The sequence below is a fragment of the Leptinotarsa decemlineata genome, unplaced genomic scaffold, assembly GCF_025532065.1.
Source record: "Leptinotarsa decemlineata unplaced genomic scaffold, Ldec_3_MD MMD2_tig00026361_RagTag_RagTag, whole genome shotgun sequence".
Taxonomy (NCBI): Eukaryota; Metazoa; Arthropoda; class Insecta; order Coleoptera; family Chrysomelidae; genus Leptinotarsa; species Leptinotarsa decemlineata.
Window position 1 is genome coordinate 2,871,849 of NW_027412704.1, and position 19,741 is coordinate 2,891,589.

General features: G+C 37.0%; 1 protein-coding gene and 1 non-coding gene across 17 annotated transcripts in view; one reads left to right on the forward strand and one right to left on the reverse strand.

Annotated features, from left to right (window-relative positions):
• The window catches only part of Liprin-alpha (PTPRF interacting protein alpha), a 207,501-nt gene that overhangs the window by 174,288 nt on the left and 13,472 nt on the right, over positions 1–19,741 (forward strand). For 5 of the 16 annotated variants that reach the window (XM_023173766.2, XM_023173758.2, XM_023173754.2 and 2 more), the window contains 9 exons: positions 3,718–3,855; positions 7,505–7,896; positions 9,470–9,705; positions 9,877–10,190; positions 12,777–12,866; positions 16,269–16,423; positions 16,628–16,669; positions 18,036–18,231; positions 18,999–19,153. In XM_023173766.2, coding sequence (XP_023029534.1) covers positions 3,718–3,855; positions 7,505–7,896; positions 9,470–9,705; positions 9,877–10,190; positions 12,777–12,866; positions 16,269–16,423; positions 16,628–16,669; positions 18,036–18,231; positions 18,999–19,153 — 1,718 coding nt within the window. The remainder of the gene's footprint in view (positions 1–3,717; positions 3,856–7,504; positions 7,897–9,469; positions 9,706–9,876; positions 10,191–12,776; positions 12,867–16,268; positions 16,424–16,627; positions 16,670–18,035; positions 18,232–18,998; positions 19,154–19,741) is intronic. The other 11 variants (XM_023173759.2, XM_023173755.2, XM_023173756.2 and 8 more) reach the window with 10 other exon arrangements.
• Positions 115–187, reverse strand: TRNAA-AGC (transfer RNA alanine (anticodon AGC)). The gene has a single exon. It is a non-coding gene; the product is annotated as a tRNA-Ala (tRNA).

The window sequence follows — 19,741 nt, forward strand, 5'->3', positions numbered from 1 at the left end:
TGAAAAACAAATTACTAAGGGGCATATATCGGAAGTTATAGTTGAATATTATAGTTTATTGAAAAAAAAAAAAAGAAAAATTTCAAAATTCTGGGATAGGCGTCTAAAAAATTATGGAGGCGCCGGGCATCGATCCCGGTACCTCTCGCATGCTAAGCGAGCGCTCTACCATCTGAGCTACGCCCCCCGATAACAATTCGAGATGGATTTACATGCAAAGATCTAGAATTACTTGTACCTTCATTATAAAGTTTAATAAGGTGCGGTCGTAACTTGATACGATTACCAAAACGAAACCAGGTCACGATTTCAGTTAACGAACAGAATAATCTATTGGAATTTTGGAATGTTAATGTATTCAAAAAATATTTGAAAACTCCGAGCTAAGCTTTCTATTCAGATCAAGGGTGGCCAACCTTTTCGGCACTTGGGCCAAAATTCGGAAGTAGAAATTTACCCTGCGCCGCACTACCAAATTTTATGTATAGTGCGCGCCAGATAAGTCTGCGCCCAGTCAAAATCGGATACACATTTTTCCTGTTAGAACTTAGTTAGAGCTTAGAACAAAAAAATGTACTGCAACTAGCAAAGATAACACCCCAGTCACGCGTAGAGTTATCTGACACGCACTCCAACTAAGCAGCGCACAAAAAAAAACATTATATTTGGAGTTTTTTTAAATAGAGCAAATTTCTTGAAAACAAAATGTATTTTAAGTTACGCATTTTAATTCTGCATAATTCTGTTAGGTAACTAAATAGTAAATTAATGGGATATCTGACTTTGTTTATCAGAGCTAAGCTGATCAATGTCAACTTCGACTGATGCTACCCGCAAACAATTTTCAAGATGAGCATCAGTAATCCGTGTTCTCATTTGAGATTTAATGTGCTTCATTCTACTGAAAAGTTGTTCACACATGTGTTACCAAATAATGAAATCATGAACAGGGCATGTTTGTAAAACGGCAGGATATTTCTCTTTATCGAAATAATTTTTATAGACTTCTGATTGAATTTCTCTTTTAGCTGTGCATCACATTGCATTTCACAACATTCCATTTGCAAATAACCCGGCAAGGAACTCTCCGTCTTGAAACTCGGAAATACTCCTGGATTTGCTTTCAGAAAATGATTGTATTTCTTGCCTCAAATCAAAAACTATTTTCAACATTTTAGCACCGGTCAGCCATCTTACTTCTGCATAAAACAAAACATCACCATATTCTGAGTCGAAGGATTTAAGAAATTCTTGAAACTGACGGTGGTTCAAACCTTTCGACTTAATAAAGTTCACTATTTTGACAACTACCTTCATAACATGATGCCTCTCGTTCGTCCCGCAGCAGGACCTAACTGGAATCAATCGAGTATGTCTTCTCGTCGTTTCAGAACAGATTCAACCGAAAGAAAACAATGTCTCCGGGAGTAGACTGATTTCATTATAACTCATACATGCGTACACGCTGCTGTTTTGGTTGGATCTGTCCTGCACTGACGAGGAGTAACACTTAGAAACCGGTCTGCAGATGATCACTTGACTGACTTCAGCGAGGTCCTGCTGCTGGACGAATCAGGAGCATCTGCAAGGATTGCTTCTGTGAAGAAATTTTCACCAAATGTCTATCGGAGATAATTTAATGTCCGCGTGATATTGGTCAGGAAAGTAGGTGTTTCCGACAGGCATTTTCCATACCTTCCTACTGTGTAGGAACATTGGTAGAGGTGAATGTTCAAGTTTAATTCTAGATATTATTTTTTCAATTCTATATCAGTCATTGATAAATAGATTACGAGATTAAGAGGTGATACCATTATTTTACAAGTTTGCAGTTGTCTGAAAAAATAATTCCCAAGAAATTATAATTACTCATTTTCATTATTTCGCATGAAACCATTTGATGTCAAGTATTTTCTTGTATACCTACAAAAATGTTTGTAATTCATATAAATTGGCTGCAGCAAGTCTATACCCACATTGTGATTCATTCACTCGTAGCGCATTATTATCAACTTGCTCAATAGGAATGATCAGATAAAGTTGATTCAAAATCCAGAGACAGGATTGATTACTTTACATATGGTTTATTTACTTTTACTGTTTGAGTTATTATTCAAAATAGTTTCCAAACATTTGATCTTGATAATGATAATATAAATAGAACCGTATTGAATGCATTCCCATTAACCTTTGGCCATATTCATTTAATTGGTCACACTCACTAAAAACAAGTTGGGAAAGTAATAACTTCGGGTAACTGCTTTCAGTGATAACTGCATCAAATATGCAACTAGTTTGTCTTGCATGATATTCGAATAATTGTGATCGTTTGAAAAAATGTCGTTGTAGTTCCGGTTGAGTTCAAGTTGTTAATGAATATACTGTGCGGTCGTTCAAAATCAATCCTTCTATTAGAGTAGGTAATCAAGATATCCAGCTGGGGATAAAATGCGAAAAGAGGGTTGATTATATTACTGTGACACAATTTGTATCACTGAGGGGGACTTGAAATGTTTAGTGAGTTCCATACCTACTGTCACATTTTTTGAAATCGGCTTGCAAAACTTGTGATCATTTAAAATGTATGAATCATACAAATCCGAAACATTCGAATTAAGAATAATAAGTTTTGTCCGTTCACTTTAAAAAAGTACCCATACTCATAACTCAATCTTAATAGGAAGTGAAGTAAATTCAGAAGCCATATTCAAAACAATTCATTGTGTTTTGATTTTGACAGTCCCATATGTTTTTTAGTTGTTATTTATTCTCATCGAAAATCAAATTTTAAAGAATGTTCACTAAATAAGAATATTCAGGCGATACATTGGCAAAAAAAATGGATATCCGTATATCCAATATTGAAGCAGGTTCAGTTTCATACACCTCTTTCTTCAAATAGCCCCATAAAAAAGTCCAAAGGTGTCAAATCTGGCGAGCGGGCTGGCCATTCTGTAGGACCTCGACGGCCAATCCAACGACCAGGAAAAGTAGTATTTAAATAGTTTATTACTTGTCTGGAGTAGTGTAGGTGCTCCATCTTGTTGGAACACAATATCCATAACGAATTCGTTAGGATTCGCTTCGACGATTTCAGTGATGAAAGGGTCAACAGTAGTTTCCAGCATAATCAAATACAGTTCCCCTGTTGAATTTTGATCAATGAATAGAGGTCCTACAATATGATTTTCCAATATTCCTGCCCGAACGTTAATTTTTTATGGATATTGGGTATGTGTTTCCCGGAAATCGTGACGGTTGGTGTCACTCCAATAACGGTAATTTTGTCTGTGAACATAGGTCGAATAGTTTTGAACTATTTGAATTTCGTTTGTAACGAATGAATTTCGAATGATCAAATGTTCTGGAATCCCTAGAACAATTTTAAGAACCACTTTCGTTTAAAACAGTAATATTATTTACATCTTTTTATCCTGATTCAACCCCAACTGGATATACTCGTATTGACTCGTTTATACTCGGAAGTTAAAGCTCTCTAGAGACTTTGAACGACTGCTCTGCGAATAAGTGACAAGAATTACATGAATACAGTTTTAGTGTACACAAAATACCCACTATTCCATATGTTTTAACCATGCACAATGGTTCATCTCTGAAAGGCAAACGTTCAATGTGAAACAATTCGGAATGGCAGCTGAAACAAAAACGCAGAGTGTATTAGTTACTGTGGCATATAACCTCATTCGTGACTTTCAGTTGCACGAAGAGAAGATAGGGGCGATCCAGGAGAAGCTGGAACTGGCGGAGCAGAAACTGGCTCAATACTCCAAGCTCCCGGAGATCGAAGAACAGCTTAAGCAACGCATGGAGGCGCTGACACAGGTGAGACCGCAGGTACGAGGCTCTCAGCTCACTTCGTTACTATTCGATGTTACCTCTAATTCTCTAATAGCACACTTCCATTTTTAACTTGTAAGAAACCACATTTTCGTAGTAGTTCTTCCTTTGGTCATTCACGCCAAACCGATTGTAAGCTTCTGAAATCGATTTCAACACCTCAATTCTCGTTTGGCGTGAATCCCCTAAATGTTACCCCAGTGTAAGTGTCTTTTGTTGATGTTTGATGCTCTAAATGATTGAATGATTCAGTTCATTCGTCTACAACTTAGATAGCACCTAATCATCCACTGTAACCTTTCAAAGTGGTCCCACTGAGTTATTATTTGGTGTATATCCAGTGTTTGAGTTCATCATATTCATTACAAAACATAATGTTGGTCCTTCGAGCCGGATTGGTGGTTAAAAAAATTTGGAGCGTTTTTTCTCTTTGTCGAATTGGTTATACCTAAGTACAAAAACCGTTTGAAGGAGACAAACCAACAGCGGTGTTTCCGAAACTTTCAATTGTGTTTTTAACGAGTATACAGCAAATTCTGAAACAACTCGACATCAATAAATCTTCTGATTTAGACGAAGGTTGAGGAATTCTCTCTTCTGTAAATATCTTCAGGAAAGTAAATGAAAGATTTAACTTGCTTAACTCAATTCGTCTAGGGATAAATCTTTTCGTTACCAATTTTCCAAAACAAATGTGAGCTAACATTTTTGGGTGGAAAATAATAACACCACATTCCTGCTAGAAGATATTGATGACGTATTGATGCACTAGAAACCATTGTAGTTGGTCATACTATTGTTGCTGGTCATACAAAATACTGTACTTTAACTGTGCTGTCGCTCAACTGAATTAATCTGTTGTAATATTGTTATGCTTATCAAATTTATCATTTTCAATTTCTGTTGAAGAATTGTCAGGAACAGACCAAGAAAAGAATATTAAAAGTTTCGAAATCCTGTTTCTTTTTGAAAAATGACTGATATTCCACTACAAAGAAAAACAATACTCCTTAAAAATATGCCCATTCTTTACTGAATCAAATAATCATTTACTACTGCAAACAAAAATCAACAAACAATACTTGCACTTTTCCTCTTATTTCAACAATGATCTCATCAAATATCCGAGTGAAGAAGTAGAAATCAGGCATACTTAGTGTGTTGAATAAAACATAGATGTTGTGCTTTAGATGTAATGCAGTGTCCCTTAAATATGTTTTTCTCCGTCGACTCGTCTGTTTCAATGAAAACTTTGAGCGAACTTTATCCGTATTCATTCGCGATTGCTATTTTATACTTGGAATAAGTTTTGCCGGATACCAAACTTGCCACAAACTAAAACTCCCAAATGCTAAATTACCATCCGCGGAATTATTCTCCACCTGGAAATTATTTGAAAATCGGGGCAGAACTCACTTTGAATTCATAAAATGAAGAACTTGAATTTAGGATATAGAAGGATGTAATTTTCTTGATTAAAATTCCGTGATCCTTTTGCCGTCCGAATAGTAATTTAAGATGAAATAGTTGTTTTGGATTTTCAAGAAGTAAATCCTTAGCAATTAAGTTGATCATTCTTCAGAGTTTTGCAAGCGTTTATGAATAACAATTATTTTCCAATTTTTTTTAACAAAATGATTTGAAAGGGCGGATTATTATTATTGAATACAAATGAAATTACATATTTTTGGGACACTTTTGTGTTTAGGTGACTTAGTCACAAGTGAGCCTTGAGCTAATATATTTTCGCTTATAAAAAAGTGAATACATGAGAGTTTGAAATAAACTAATATATTGATAGTTGAGAGTTGTGACATCGACTTAACAATCAATAATAATTTGGCCAACTTTGGTTTTGTTCTTCAAGTTGAATCAGCTTATATCATCTTCAATTTGATGGACAAAACCCAAAAAAGTTGCATAAATCATGTAGTCGGGAAGTTTTGTACGCCGAATAATTTCAACAAATAATTCATTTTCTGTTGAGAAATTCCATTTACTTTTTTATCTCATGAATCAGTATTATCATTGTTATTTTCCTCTTTCGAATGCACATTCATTTCATTCTTCAAAAGTAAAATATTGATTTGAAAATTCTAGATTAGTAGTGGTAGATAGTCATAGATGTTGAATGCATGATCAACAGTCTATAGCTATAGGACGAGTAATTTTTAGTTACAGGTAATCAAGTTGATGGTAAGTTTCAAGACAAAAACTACAAATCATTATATAGAACCTAACCCCAAAATTCAAACGGGGTTAAATGAGGTTATACAAGGAGGCTGTGTATGTGAAAATGATGAAAAACCACTTATTTCGAATATTATTACAAAATATTCCACCAATTCTATAATTACACTGGTAAACACACAGTTTGCTGCCGGAAAATGTTCCACAACTTTCACAAAAGAGCACCATGCATTATACTCAATTTCAGTCATCGATTCTATAAAATGCGAATCTTTTATAAGTTGTCGTATCTGAGGTCCATCAAATATTCCGGCTTTCAATTTTTCTTTACTAAGTGCAGGGAATTTGCTGGACAAGTATTCAAAACAAGGACGATTCTGGTCTAGGGCCTTTACAAATTGTTTTATCAGCCCTAGTTTAATATGTAACGGAGGTAATATTATTTTCTCTCGGTTGACCAATGCATCGTTAACTACGGTAGCTTCTCCTTGAACTAAAGCATCTCTAGAACGCCATTTTCTTCTACTCCAGTGTTGGTCCTCAGCCCTGCTATGCCAAAGACACAGGAAACAAGGATATTTTGTATAGCCACCTTGTTGTCCCAGAAGAAACTTCACAATCTTAAAATCAACACAGATGTTGGTCATACGTGATGTTTTTTATCACCGGCGATATTGTTTTATATTCTTCTTTCAGTTTGGTAGAATGCCCAATTGGTATACTTCCATATTTATTGCCATTATGTAGAAGGACACACTTTAAACTTCGTTTGGAACTGTCGGTGAAAAGACGCCAGTGATCTGGTGTATACTCCGATACACCAATTTTTTCTAACAGTCCTTTGATATTGTTACAAGAAACCATATCATCTTGCTCAGAAAAAAAAGGCAAAAGATCTTTTTCTCTATTACGGTAGTTTGTAATTTTGGTGCCTTGGTGAAGAAGTTTCTTTTCCTTTAGTCTGGAGGCAAACAATTCGGAAGAACCCTTTGGAAGGTTCAAATCTCTAATAAGATCGCTTAGCTCTTCCTGAGTAAAGCGCTCAGGACGTGTTGAATCCCCTTCAAAATCACTGTCGTCTTCCTCAAATCTATTAGTCTGTAGTTCGTCAGATAACGTTTCGACATTATCCTCTAGTAAATATTGGAATGGGTATCTGCTCAATGATGTGGAATTGGTCTGATTGCTGAATCCAGGTTAGGATATGTCCACGTTTGTCGATTGTTACGATTAATGCCCTTCATATTCACATGATAGAAATAGCAATCGTCAAAATGATTTTTTGGTTCCCTGGTTATCACTGTAGGAGTAACAGCTAAACGACTTCCATCAGTCAATAGTGCTTTAGAACGACTATATTTCTCATATTCTGCGCGTGGTTGCACGCGGCTCACAGACGGTTTTTGGCTCAACCTACATTTTCTAGAAATGCTGTTATTTTTGTTGAATATTTTAGGCTCAAGAAAGGCACGGATCGGCCGAAGACCGAATCCAAAGGCTGGAAGCGAACTTGGACGAGAAAAACGCTGAATTATTGCGCCTTAACCAAAGACTAAAAATGAATGAAGACCATAATTCTCGCCTTTCGACGACAGTCGACAAACTTCTGTCAGAGTCTAACGACAGACTGCAGGACCACCTCAAGGAGAGGATGCACGCCCTTCAGGAGAAGAACAGCCTCACCCAAGAACTGGATAAAACTAGGAAGATGATGGAAGAGTTGGATAACCAGAAATCGGAAATCATGAAGGAATTAGCTAAATCTAGGTTAGAAATAGACAACGTCAAACGGCAGATGTTACAGCAAGAAATAGCTTATAATATACAACAGACGGATGCACTAACTAGGTAAGAAAACACGTTCGAGAATCTGTATTTTTCTGTAAAAAATATGCAGGGGTTCAATTTCGTCTATCAAGTATTTGTATGTCTCAGTAAAGAACTCAAGCAAATAACGCAAGTATCAGCATAAACGCCGGCAGACCTGGTCACCATCTATCTGTATCTGTAGAGTAGGGAGGCTGAAGGTAAGCCTACAGCACTTAGGCCAAATGTGACCCATTTTACATCCTCCCGAGGAGTTGTCCTCCTAGGTCATCGTCCATCCTGTCCTTCCCAGGAAGGTGGACAGGTCACTGGGAGAAACCGCTTAGGACTCGCATAGGACATGCCTGACAGTCCCTAAAATTCTTAGTCCAGCCGCTTCCTTGGCTGAAAGGTCGGCAATGCGATTACCTTTACTCCTGCCGTGCCCTTTAACCCACCTCAGGACAATGTTATTATCTACTGAGGCTTTGGCTAAATTTCGGTGGCACTCTAGTACTAGCCCTGAGGTAACACGCTGTTATGTTTTTGCCAGAACTTCCTTTCCTGGTTATTTTTTTGTGGCGATTGAGATACCAGCCAGTTCTGTTTGGACCACGTTGGTATTTTTTCATTTCCCACTTAATCCTTAGGCTTAGTGATCTGGAGTACACTCCACATCCTGAGCCTTATCTGGTCACCGTAAGTGTCGGGGAAGAACAAAGTTAAAGGTGCTTTTGTAATCTTATTCCATTTTCTTTGGAGTGGTGGAATGAACTCGGGAAAAGCTTTACAATGTCAACTTGAAGGGACTCGACTTATTAGGAAGTTGTAGACTCTTGAGTTACATCCTGTACAGAATGATACAGGATTGAATGTGTAAAGTTACCAGATGTTTGGATACTCCTTTCTGCATGGTCCGTGACCATGAGAAAATAGGGCTTGGAGAATTTATTTTTAAGGCAGCTGCCCGAGCAATCGTTGAGCTTGCTTCAGTTTGCAGTACTAAAGAGTTGACCACATCTCTATCACCAAGTTGGAACCTCTTCAGCAAAAGGCCCTTGCAGAGCTTACTTCACTACTGGCTACACAAAGATAAGTTGATGCATGTTGTTTTTTTAACAACATTGAAAACTTTGCCTTATTAAAGCATTTGTGTGTGCTCTCCTCAGTTCAAGAGGGCCGGAGTTGAAAACTGAGGGGCTCAACATGGCCTGCTAGGATATCTGGATATATCCCTAATGAAATAGTTGTCCAGATTATAGGAATCCTTACTGGAATGTTACCTTTCCTACTCTAAAATCTCAATATTATATGCGAAAATTTTGACTAGGCAGTTGATTTTCGAAACCGTCGATCACTTTCCTAAATGTGTGGTTGTTGTTGGCGCGACCTCTTTAGTATTGGAGCTTCGAGGAAAAAGCCGATCGACAGCTTTACTTTTAGTCATTAAACGATATAGATTTCGTCTATATATTCCAGATAATTCTTTATATAGATTTCATCTGTGAAATTTTTTAACTTTCCAATAGTGTTCTATAAGAAATTCGCATTTTGCAGTGAATAAACACAGAACTTGCCTTCGTCCTCATTCAAAACAGCCTCGTTGAAATTTTAGGTCTTTGTCACCAAACACAGTGGATCCCAATAGTTTTTCAAGAAGTGCTAGTCATTCCAGTTTCGATACTCATTCCTTACCTCGAAGAGGTAATAAAAGTAGGACGCCAATCGACGATGAACCCAAGTTACCGTTCGGATCCAGATCAATGACCGAACACGAATGGGAGAAACTTCAACAGGCTCACGTCCTAGCCAATGTCCAACAGGCTTTCGATGTATCCAGCGATGCAGAAGGTAATATAATAATCCTATGCTGAATAATTTATAACAAGTTATCAAAGTGTGAGGAACGAATGAGTTAAACTTTCTTCTTTTCTTTTTTCCACATGGTATATGTCTTGGGACAATAAATTGTTATTATCATTGTTATTGTATTGATGAAAATATAATGTATATGTGATGCAGGTGACGACGCGGACAGCATCTTCAGTACCCAGGACATGCTTTCGCCCAGCGGCCACACCGACGCTCAAACTTTGGCGATGATGCTGCAGGAGCAGCTGGACGCCATCAACAACGAGATCCGGCTGATACAGGAGGAGAAGCAGAACACGGAAGCGCGCGCGGAAGAGCTCGAGTCGCGCGTCGGCAGCATGGAGCACATGAACCTTTTGGCGCGCGGAAGGAGCCTCGAGCGCCAAAGTCCTCCAGTAAGCGGTAGATCTACACCTAAATCACACCACTCTCCTCAGAGGGACTATTTACATAAGTATCATACGGTGAGCTGGGTTGTCTGTCTGTCTCTTTACTTTTACCGCTTCTTTTTGGGTTTTTTGTTGTGTTCTTTCAGAGAATCCACCCCGTCTTTGCTGACATGTTGTGATTTTGTGGGTTTGTCTTTTCCTTCTCCTGCTTATTTTTGTCTTTCTTGATGGTTGTTCATTCGTGAATACTGTGCCGAAGCTATTATTCGGGATTGCTGCCCGTTGTCCGCTGGGTTTTATGCTTGACGTTTCGCCTATAATTGCGGTAGACGTCAGAAGCAAAACGTCCTGCAGACCACGGCAAATAAATCTGGACAATAACTTTACCACAGTTAACCCCGGACGTGAAAGTTTATATGAATAGTTCAGTTCTGGCAAATTGATTCAATGGCAATCAACCTCTGTAGAGCTGGTCCACTGCGCCGAAGCAAAGACCATAAAAGAGAAGAAGAAGAACTTCTGTAGAAAATAATTTTCGATTTTAGGATTTTACAAAAAATTAATCGGCGTGGAATTGTCATAGTATATGAATTATAACTTTAGGGCTACACTCTTATTTGCATTTTATGATTTTAACCTTTTGAAGTCTTTTTAGTGGAATCTTAAAAAAGTTTTTTTGGAAAACATATAAAAAAGTGCGTGATGAAATTCAAAAAAACAATTTTCATTTTCCGAATTATAAATTTGTTCCTAAATTTCAACAATGGTTAGATATCGGTCATAGGACTTCATCGGAATATTTTATTTGACAAAAATATATCCCCAGTCACGAAATTTTATGATTTATCACAATATAGGTACAACTACCGGATTGAGTCATGGCCGGTGGGAGAAATCGTATCTGCGTAAAGTTTGGGTCGCTGAGTTTGTCTATTTGAGATATTGTTACGTTTTTTACACGTTGGTCGATCAATAATTGAATACACTGAATAATCAAACTTAACTTTCTTTCACTTCAAATACAACAAACACTTCAACAAAAACTATTATTTGAATGTCTACTATCGCCTTACAAGATTGCTTGTCGTACCGCACTGTATCGTCCACTTGACTGTCTCGATATGGTCGAGGCTAGCGTTTATATATCGTAATCGAATTCAGTAGAAATTTCGCCCAAGTTCCATCGAAATCAGTAGCATTCTTCTCGCTGCTTCTAGAGCGGCACGGAACATCGTGAATTCGCGCACTCTTAGCTACGTCACCATTAGTTTATGGCTACCAGTGGCGGCCGGCGTTATTATCTTTAGGGCATGATTTACAACAATATCTGTTAAAAAAAATCTGTTTTCCGTTAACCAGCTGTCGCACCCCTACGAACGACAACCCTCAGAAGTGGAAACTTGTGCGAGCTGAAGATTAACGAGGTCTTACCTTTTAACGTGTGATTCCTAACACGGGTTGGACGATAGCAAGTGAAAATCGACCGTTCAGACTGGGGCTTGAACCAGCGACCAACACGGCAGTCAATTCGAGTGAGTGAACAAAGCACCCACGTCGAACCGCCGATCATGCAATTTACTTTTGAACTCCTTCAATAACTGAATACGGTCCTGAATTTGGATGTTCACGGCTCGAATAATCTAACAGACTGATTTCTACACATCTACTGCACATCTTGAGGGAGGGGCTTCTCACCGGCCATGACTCAGCCCGGCAGCTGCGAATAATTCTTTCTTGTAGATGGTTTGGATTGTTTCTGAAATGGAGATTTTTTCCTAATGCTTTCACTTCTTTTCTAGAATCTCGTCAAAAAAAAACAATTGAAAACGGTGAACGGGCTTTCCCTTTTCTGGGCCCGTTTCCGACCTCGGAAACGAGTAAAAGAAAAACTAATGAGGGATCATCTTCTCTGATCTCAAACTATTTTTATAAATAATTTTTTTCCCAAATTATGAACTATGTTTCTTCTTCTGATTAGAGATTGTCTTGATAGATTGTCTTCTTGAGAATCAGTGGAACTTGAACATTCAAAAGTGTATGTTATTGGTCGGATAATATAGTGGACATTCTTCATGATAATGTATTGTTGAAATTTCTATCTTCCACGCTACCGAGTTTTTTCTTCATACTTTTAAGCGAATATAATCTCAAATTCGTTTCATAATAATCATTGTCCAATCTGGGGATTTTCTGCTACTTGTGGTCAAATTAGATTTTTTTAGAATATTTCCCACAAATATGTAGTTTTGCCTCTAAAAACACCCGGAGGCTGTTAGATTCTTAGCTTTGCTTCCTGGTAATAGCAGATTCCACTATTTTTTTTGATATTATGCTTCGCCTACAAACGACTTCCAAAGTGTGACTCTAGGAAGCTCTAAACAGACAGTTACTTCTCCGATAAGATCATTTTTCTTTCTACAATAGAAACTTTAATAACCGAATTGATATGTGCTACCATTCAAATATGTGGAAAAGTAATACTCGTATTCAGGAAAGGAAAAACAAGAGAAGTCGGAGGTGGACTCTCATTTTTTTGTGCATGCATTCATATATCTTCATGGCGCACATCCATGTTTCTCGTGATCATAAAGCCAACCGTATCCGGACATAGTATCATGAACCGGAAGGAAGTTATTGGTGTGTGAAAATGTGATTTTGTAGGCACCGGCCAGTATGTCTCCAGCGCATTTGCAACAATATCATTCAACACTGAGCCCTGGGGCCTTGTCCGAATCGTTGCCATCTAGTCAGGTTTGTTGATGCGACTTATTAACGTACCGACTATGGTATATAACATTTGATGTACGATAATTAAACACTGAATTATATATCATTAGATGCATGATAATTGAACCCTTTGTTATAATCCTAAGTTTTTTGAGCATGAAGTTTTAGAATCAGGCGACAACAGTTTACCGAATTTTCATTTTGTAATGAAGATTCATCAAATTGCCTCCAGGATAATTGATTATTCGAAAAAGTTTTCAGTATGTAGATATATTAGGTTATTTCAAATTAATGGCATATCCAGGTCCAAACGTAATGTAATAATATTCAGGATGTAATTAAATTTATGAAACGATGAATACACTCATTGTTTTATCCAAAATACCAATTTGTTAACATATTTTATCTCGTTTTAAAAAAAATTCATCCACCAATCATAGATCGATATTATATACTTGTTTCACTTTTTTGTGCAAATCATAAATAATCTAAAAAACATAAGTGAAACTCTGATATACAGTGCATTTCTTTAATATCCCCCCCATTTTATTCAACTTGAAAAATTGAAATTTGGAATAATGAAATTAATGCATGAATACTTTATTTTGAAGTGAAATTGACAGATTAAACTTTCAAGATGGCGACTGGGCGCCATCTGGGAAAAAAGTTAAAAAGAAAGGGAGGTCTTGTGACACATATTTTTGAAGCTCCTGATGAATGCTTCACAACCCTAGAATATAATGTCAATATCTTCTACTACTACAAAATGGCGGAATTTTTAATAATTGCCTGAATACTACATAATAGGTTCGTTCCAATCAGCGTCAGAAACAGTTTCTGACAGTCGTGATTCTGCGCAGTAATGCGATTGCGTTCCAACGTGAGTTTCCAACCATAAGTAAACTATCAGTTTTCTGTTCCATCCAAGATTCAAACCTGTTCGAAATCTATCAGAATGGTTCGAGGATTATCTTCTTACCATTAATCTGACGCATGCGTATTCCGTATTACTGTTTTATGTTCATGCAACTTGCAAACAACATAACCTGCAAAAATTGTTATAAAATAAATTATGTATTTGCTGGCGCAGGAAAAATTACGAATTCTTTAAGTGAACCTAAAATATGAACATCTTCAATTACACAAATTAATTATTGCGGTGACCTCCCAGTTCCATGTTTATTAGTAAATAGAATAGAGATATAAAATACTGCAACCTTCTTTTACTCTCCAGAAATACACTTGATTAGATTTATTTTTAAACGTTATGTTGAAATTCCATGCCAAACTTCAGTTGAACTATGAGCTGTTCCAATCAGAAATTTTAAATTAATCAGAAACCAATATTTACCAGACATGCGCGTTGACAACGATTTACAAACAGTTGGAAATCTGTTTGTGACTCAAGGTTGGAACGAACCTAATATCAAATGATAAGCTTGAGGTCAGTTCAGAAGATGCTCGAAATAGTTGCCTTGAACTTATTGACATATGAACAGCCTACCTACAGTAACGTCAATATCTCTACAAATATTTATTATTCTCTGCCTTATATTCATTATTGAAGCAGGTTCAGTTTCGTACACCTTTTGCTTCAAATAGCCCCATAAAAAAAGTCCAAAGGAGTCAAATCTGGCGAGCGTGCTGGCCATTCTGTAGGGCCTCGACGGCCAAATCAACTACCGGGAAAAGTAGTATCCAAATAGTTTCTTACTTGTCTGGAGTAATGTGGTTGTGCTCCACCTAGTTGGAATACAATATCCATATCGTTTCATTAGGATTCGTTTCGACGATTTCAGTGATGAGAGGGTCAACAGTAGTTTCCAGTATGTTCAAATCTAGTTCCCCTGTTAAATTTTGATCAATAAATAGAGGTCCTACAATATGGTTTTCCAATATTCCTGCCCAAACGTTGATTTTTTCTGGATATTTGTTATATGTTTCCCGGAAAAAGTGAGGGTTGGTGTCATCCCAATAACGGCAATTTTGCCGTTTAAAAAAAAGTACATTCGTCACTAAAACAAATATTGTGGAGATAGGTAGGATGCCTTGCAATGGTTTCCGTCATGAGGCAGAATTCTGTTCTTTGATCAGGGTCATCTTCAGTTAATTGGTGTACCATTTTAATTTTGTATGGATGATACCTACTCCTCTTCAAAAGTCTCCACACAGTAGAAGGAGACACCTCACAAACATTCGCGACGGAATAAGTAGACTGTTCAGGATTTACTACCATTTCACCAATTAGTTGTACTTGCTGTTCTTCCGGAATGGACGGATGACCTGGGGGCTTTTTGTTATGTACACGTAGTTGTGAATTTGGATACAAGTGGCCTCAAATATTTTCTACAGATAAGACGATTCGGAAAACGTTCATTGAAAATCCTTTCGGTCTCGTGAAAGTTTCGCGTCGCACCGTAATTAAAAATTGCTTCAATTTTTTTTTCCAGTGGACGAGAATTGACCATTTTAGAGATTTTTGACGTGGTACCTTTATACTAGTAAAACCGAAAACTAAAGGGGAATATTTCAACTGAACAATGATATTCATTGTCGTACTGACATTTTTTGTCGTTTTTATAAACAAAGAATAACTTAACAAACCTTATCGGGTTTTTGGAATTTCCAATGGCAGATAAAAAGGGATATTTCTAGAAATATCGATATTAATGTGTTTGTCTTCAGAAAATTATTAAATGTTCCGCCATTTTGTAGTAGGTGAAGATATTGACTTCGTATTCTAGGGTTGTGAAGTATTCGTCAGGAGCTTCAAAATGATGTGTCACAAGCCCCCCTTTTCAATTTAATTTTTTTCCCAGATTTCGCCCAGTCGCCATCTTGAAAGTTTCATCTGTCAATTTCACTTCAAAATAGAGTATTCATGCATTAATTTAATTATCTCAAATTTAAATTTTTTGAGTTGACCCGTTCAAAAAATAAAAGGGGAGGGGACATTAAAGAAATGCACTGTATACAGACATTTTACTTTTTACTAAAATGCCTATTATGAATTTCCCTTAGCCTAATTTGAAGACACTTTGAATGCCAAACATGAAACTACCCAGATAATTGAAGATGAATCTGGTCAAGCAGGTTACAAAAATGTAAATACAACAATAATAATTACGATTCATTATCATAGTAGCGGGAAGCACATTATTAAACATTTCTCTCTATATTAAATACTTGTATGACGATCGGAAAAGAAATTCCATGCTTATCAAAATAAAAAGAGTTTTTTTTCACTAATAAATGAATGCTCAATACTATATAACAGTGTTTGTTTATCGTACCAGGTGTATAAACATTTTGTTGGCTTTAACAGACATCACACGCACATATATTGATCTCTCTCACTCACTAGCTGCATGTTAGCGTAGGTTCGTTATTTGTTTCTCCTTTTCGTCCAACGAAACGTTTTCTCAGATCCAATTGGCCCCGTTGTCGTCTGAAATGTCCAGAGAAGAAATGCACATGGGAGACAGCAGCAGCGGTGGGGGAGCTTCACCTCTCACAGCAAGGTCCCTGCGACTCGAACGGGTGGCCCAAGCACTAGCACACAGCCAGGAAGAATTGAGAAGGTATGACGGTTTATTTAATGATGAACGATGATAATAATGGAGTATCTGGGCCTTTATCTTTATTGAATTATGGTCCCTATGAAATCAAATTTCTACTCTGAATTATCACTAACAAGTGATTCAATACGTAATTGACTATGGTGTATTATAATTCACTTGTTAGCAAAGAATATTTTTTCAAATAGATTTTTTTTGTCATAACAGACGTACTGGAGGGGGGGGTCTTCCACCAGGAGTATCCTACAGGTTATAAATGTTTTTCAGATTGAATACTTTTCAAAAAATTTGTTGATTTCCATCAATGATATACGTGAAAGATTTTCTATTCATTCAACAATGTTTCATGTTTTTGAGTTGCTCGTCCAAATCACTGCCGTTATCAATTGAATTTAGTTTTTTCTGTGAACTTTATGGACATGAAAGTCAGGCCAACATATATCTGTGAAGTTTGACGCCTGTTTTAGAACGTTCAACTGTGATAAAACAAAGTCATCAAAAAGACAAGTATGTTGGAATTATTCTACATCTCAAATTCAGTGACGTGTTAGAATTTGATATGAGATCTATCAAATTATTTGAAAAGTACCTTGTTGTTGTGATTTGTGATGCTGATTATTTTTATTTGGTTGCTTTATTCAGTACCATGGCCCCGAATTGACAAAGTGGAATATACACTTGGGGCAACGAAAAATTACACATGCATCAATAATTGGTGCATCGAAATGAGAAGACAAAGTAATGGCTGCTGTTCCAAACAATCAAATTTTTTTGGTAAAGAATAGCTTTTTGTTTTACATTGTGTATAACCTAGTTTTACGATTTCGAATCAATTTCATTGTTCATTCTGTAAATACCCCATATTTTATTGGTCATTTTCATATTCCTATATGTAGGAATGTAAATATTCCAGTATGCGGAATCTTAGACAGAGCCATTTTTTATTTCTATATTCTAAAGGACTTCAAATCGCAAAACTCCAAAATAAAAACATTGAACGATAATATAACGTCATAAATTTGTTTAAAAATCGAAAAAAATGCCAAAGATTCACGTTTGTACTCTTCAATGTACCCAGTGTAAGTTGTCATAAAAAAAAAACTTTCTCTGGCTGAACGCAAATGTTAACTATTTGAAAGTGAGTGTTTTATCGCATATTTTATTGATGCTGTATGTGTAATCTTTTGTTGTCCCAACTGTATCACATTTCTGAACTGAAAATTGACTAAGGAGTGGGATTGAATCCTTGGAAAAAAGTGAAAAGTGAAAAAATCTTCAATAATTTCTAATCATGAATCTTAGAATTCTTCAATTTTGTATAAAATGAAAAATCAACTGGATCAGTTGTTGAATAAATGTATTCCTTCGAGTCTATTTTGCTACATCTTGGCGCCCAACATGGGGCCCGAAGATGTAGTCGAAGACTCCAAATTTGACAGAAAGCATTTCATATCAATTTTGAAGTTTAACTTCCACTCCTGATTCAAGTTTGGATTATGATGAGGGACCTGAACGAAACTCAAAAGTGATTTCGCTCAAGTTCAAGACTTTGCATGATTTTGCTTGCACGCTTGTGAAGCGCTCGATTAGAGATAGCTTAGACAGTAGATTGTAGTGTGTTTAGGCAAGGGCAGACGCACACGCCTCCATCACCTCTATCCTCTCGTCACAGCAGCCAGGAGAGTCTGCACAAGAACACGATGGCGAGCCTGCCGCGCGACATGAGTTCGGCAGCAGCGGCCGCTGCGGCAGCGCAGAAGAAGAAAGGCATCAAGTCGTCACTGGGACGGTTCTTCAGCAAGAAGGAAAAGGTTAGTAGAGAAAACATCATTCACTTTATAAATACCTTTCATGAAGGGGGGCACAGGGACATTCCCCCTCACGCCGCAGGATTGAAAGTACGCAAGATATAATTTGGGTAAATAAATTTTATGATTGGGAAAGAAACGTCAGGCCGATATAGATTGATAAAACCTAATATATTGTTACCTTTTTCCCCGTGGGTTGATCAATAATTGACTACACTGAATAATCAAACTCAACTTTATTTCACTTCAGTACAACAAACACTTCAACTAAAACATCAACTATTATTTGAATGTCTATCGCTTTACTAGATCACTTCGCGTACCGCACTGTAACGTCCACTTGACTGTGTGTGTCTATCGCCTTACTTGATCACTTCGCGTATCGCACTGCATCTTCCACTTGACTGTGTACTTGACTGTCTCGATATGCCCGCCGCTAGCGCTTAAATATCGTAATCGAACATTGTAGACATTTCGCCAAAGTTCTGTCGAAGTCGGTAGCGTTATTTTCGAGTGGCGGGGAATCATCGTACATTCCCGCGCTCTTAGCTACGTCACGTTTGGTTCATGGTTACCAGTGGCGGCCGGCGTTACTTTCCTTAGGACACGATTTACAACAGTATTTTCACAAAATTGAATAAATAACCCTTCAGTGTTCTTATTTAAAACAAAAAGAAAGACAATAATCACGTTTAGATGTGTACATCCTGGTCGATACCGTTTCTACACTTAGAGACTATAATACATATTTAATTATCTGCGTATTTCAGGTTAAAGGTAAAGAAGGAGCAGGGCAAGAAAGTTCGTTGAACCTGAGCCAGAGTAGCATCGGAATGCCTGATGGGGATCTGAGTGATTCGATGAGCTTAACCGGCAAAATGGGACAAAAAGGAGACTTCGACCGAAGACAGAAGAAAAAGTGGGTGTATGATATCTTTTTCTATCAATTACTTCGTAACCCTTCTTTGAGGCGATGATTTTTCTCAATTTAAAATTTGTACGGTCTTCGATGGTTTTCCTTATTCTTTTGTTCTGTTATTGCACACCTCTTTTAGATATTAATTCGAATCAGTCATGAACTCGCGAACTATATTAACGTTGAAACATTTTTCAGAGAGATATCGAATTGTTTCGAATTTAATCTGAATGATGTGTCAGTTCTCACTGGAATTGAACATTACTTTAAACAGATTCAGACATTTTTATCAAATTGAAACGGTTTGTAAGAAAAAAAAATTTCGATTCCAAATTGGCTTTTTCTCTGCTTACTACTTATTACTATATTTATTCATTTCACTCACTAATAGTTTACAACAAAGAATGTTACCATTCGTCATTTTTTTTCTCAAAATTCAGAGACAGAAATTAAAATTCCTTCCTTTTTGTCCCTCCCTGAAAAAAAAAATGGTCCTATCCAATCCAATGGAGTGAGTCCACTTGAACTCTGAATAAGTGAAATGGCGAAAGAGAATATCAAAATTGATGAATACATTTTTTTCGATGTACTCAGCGA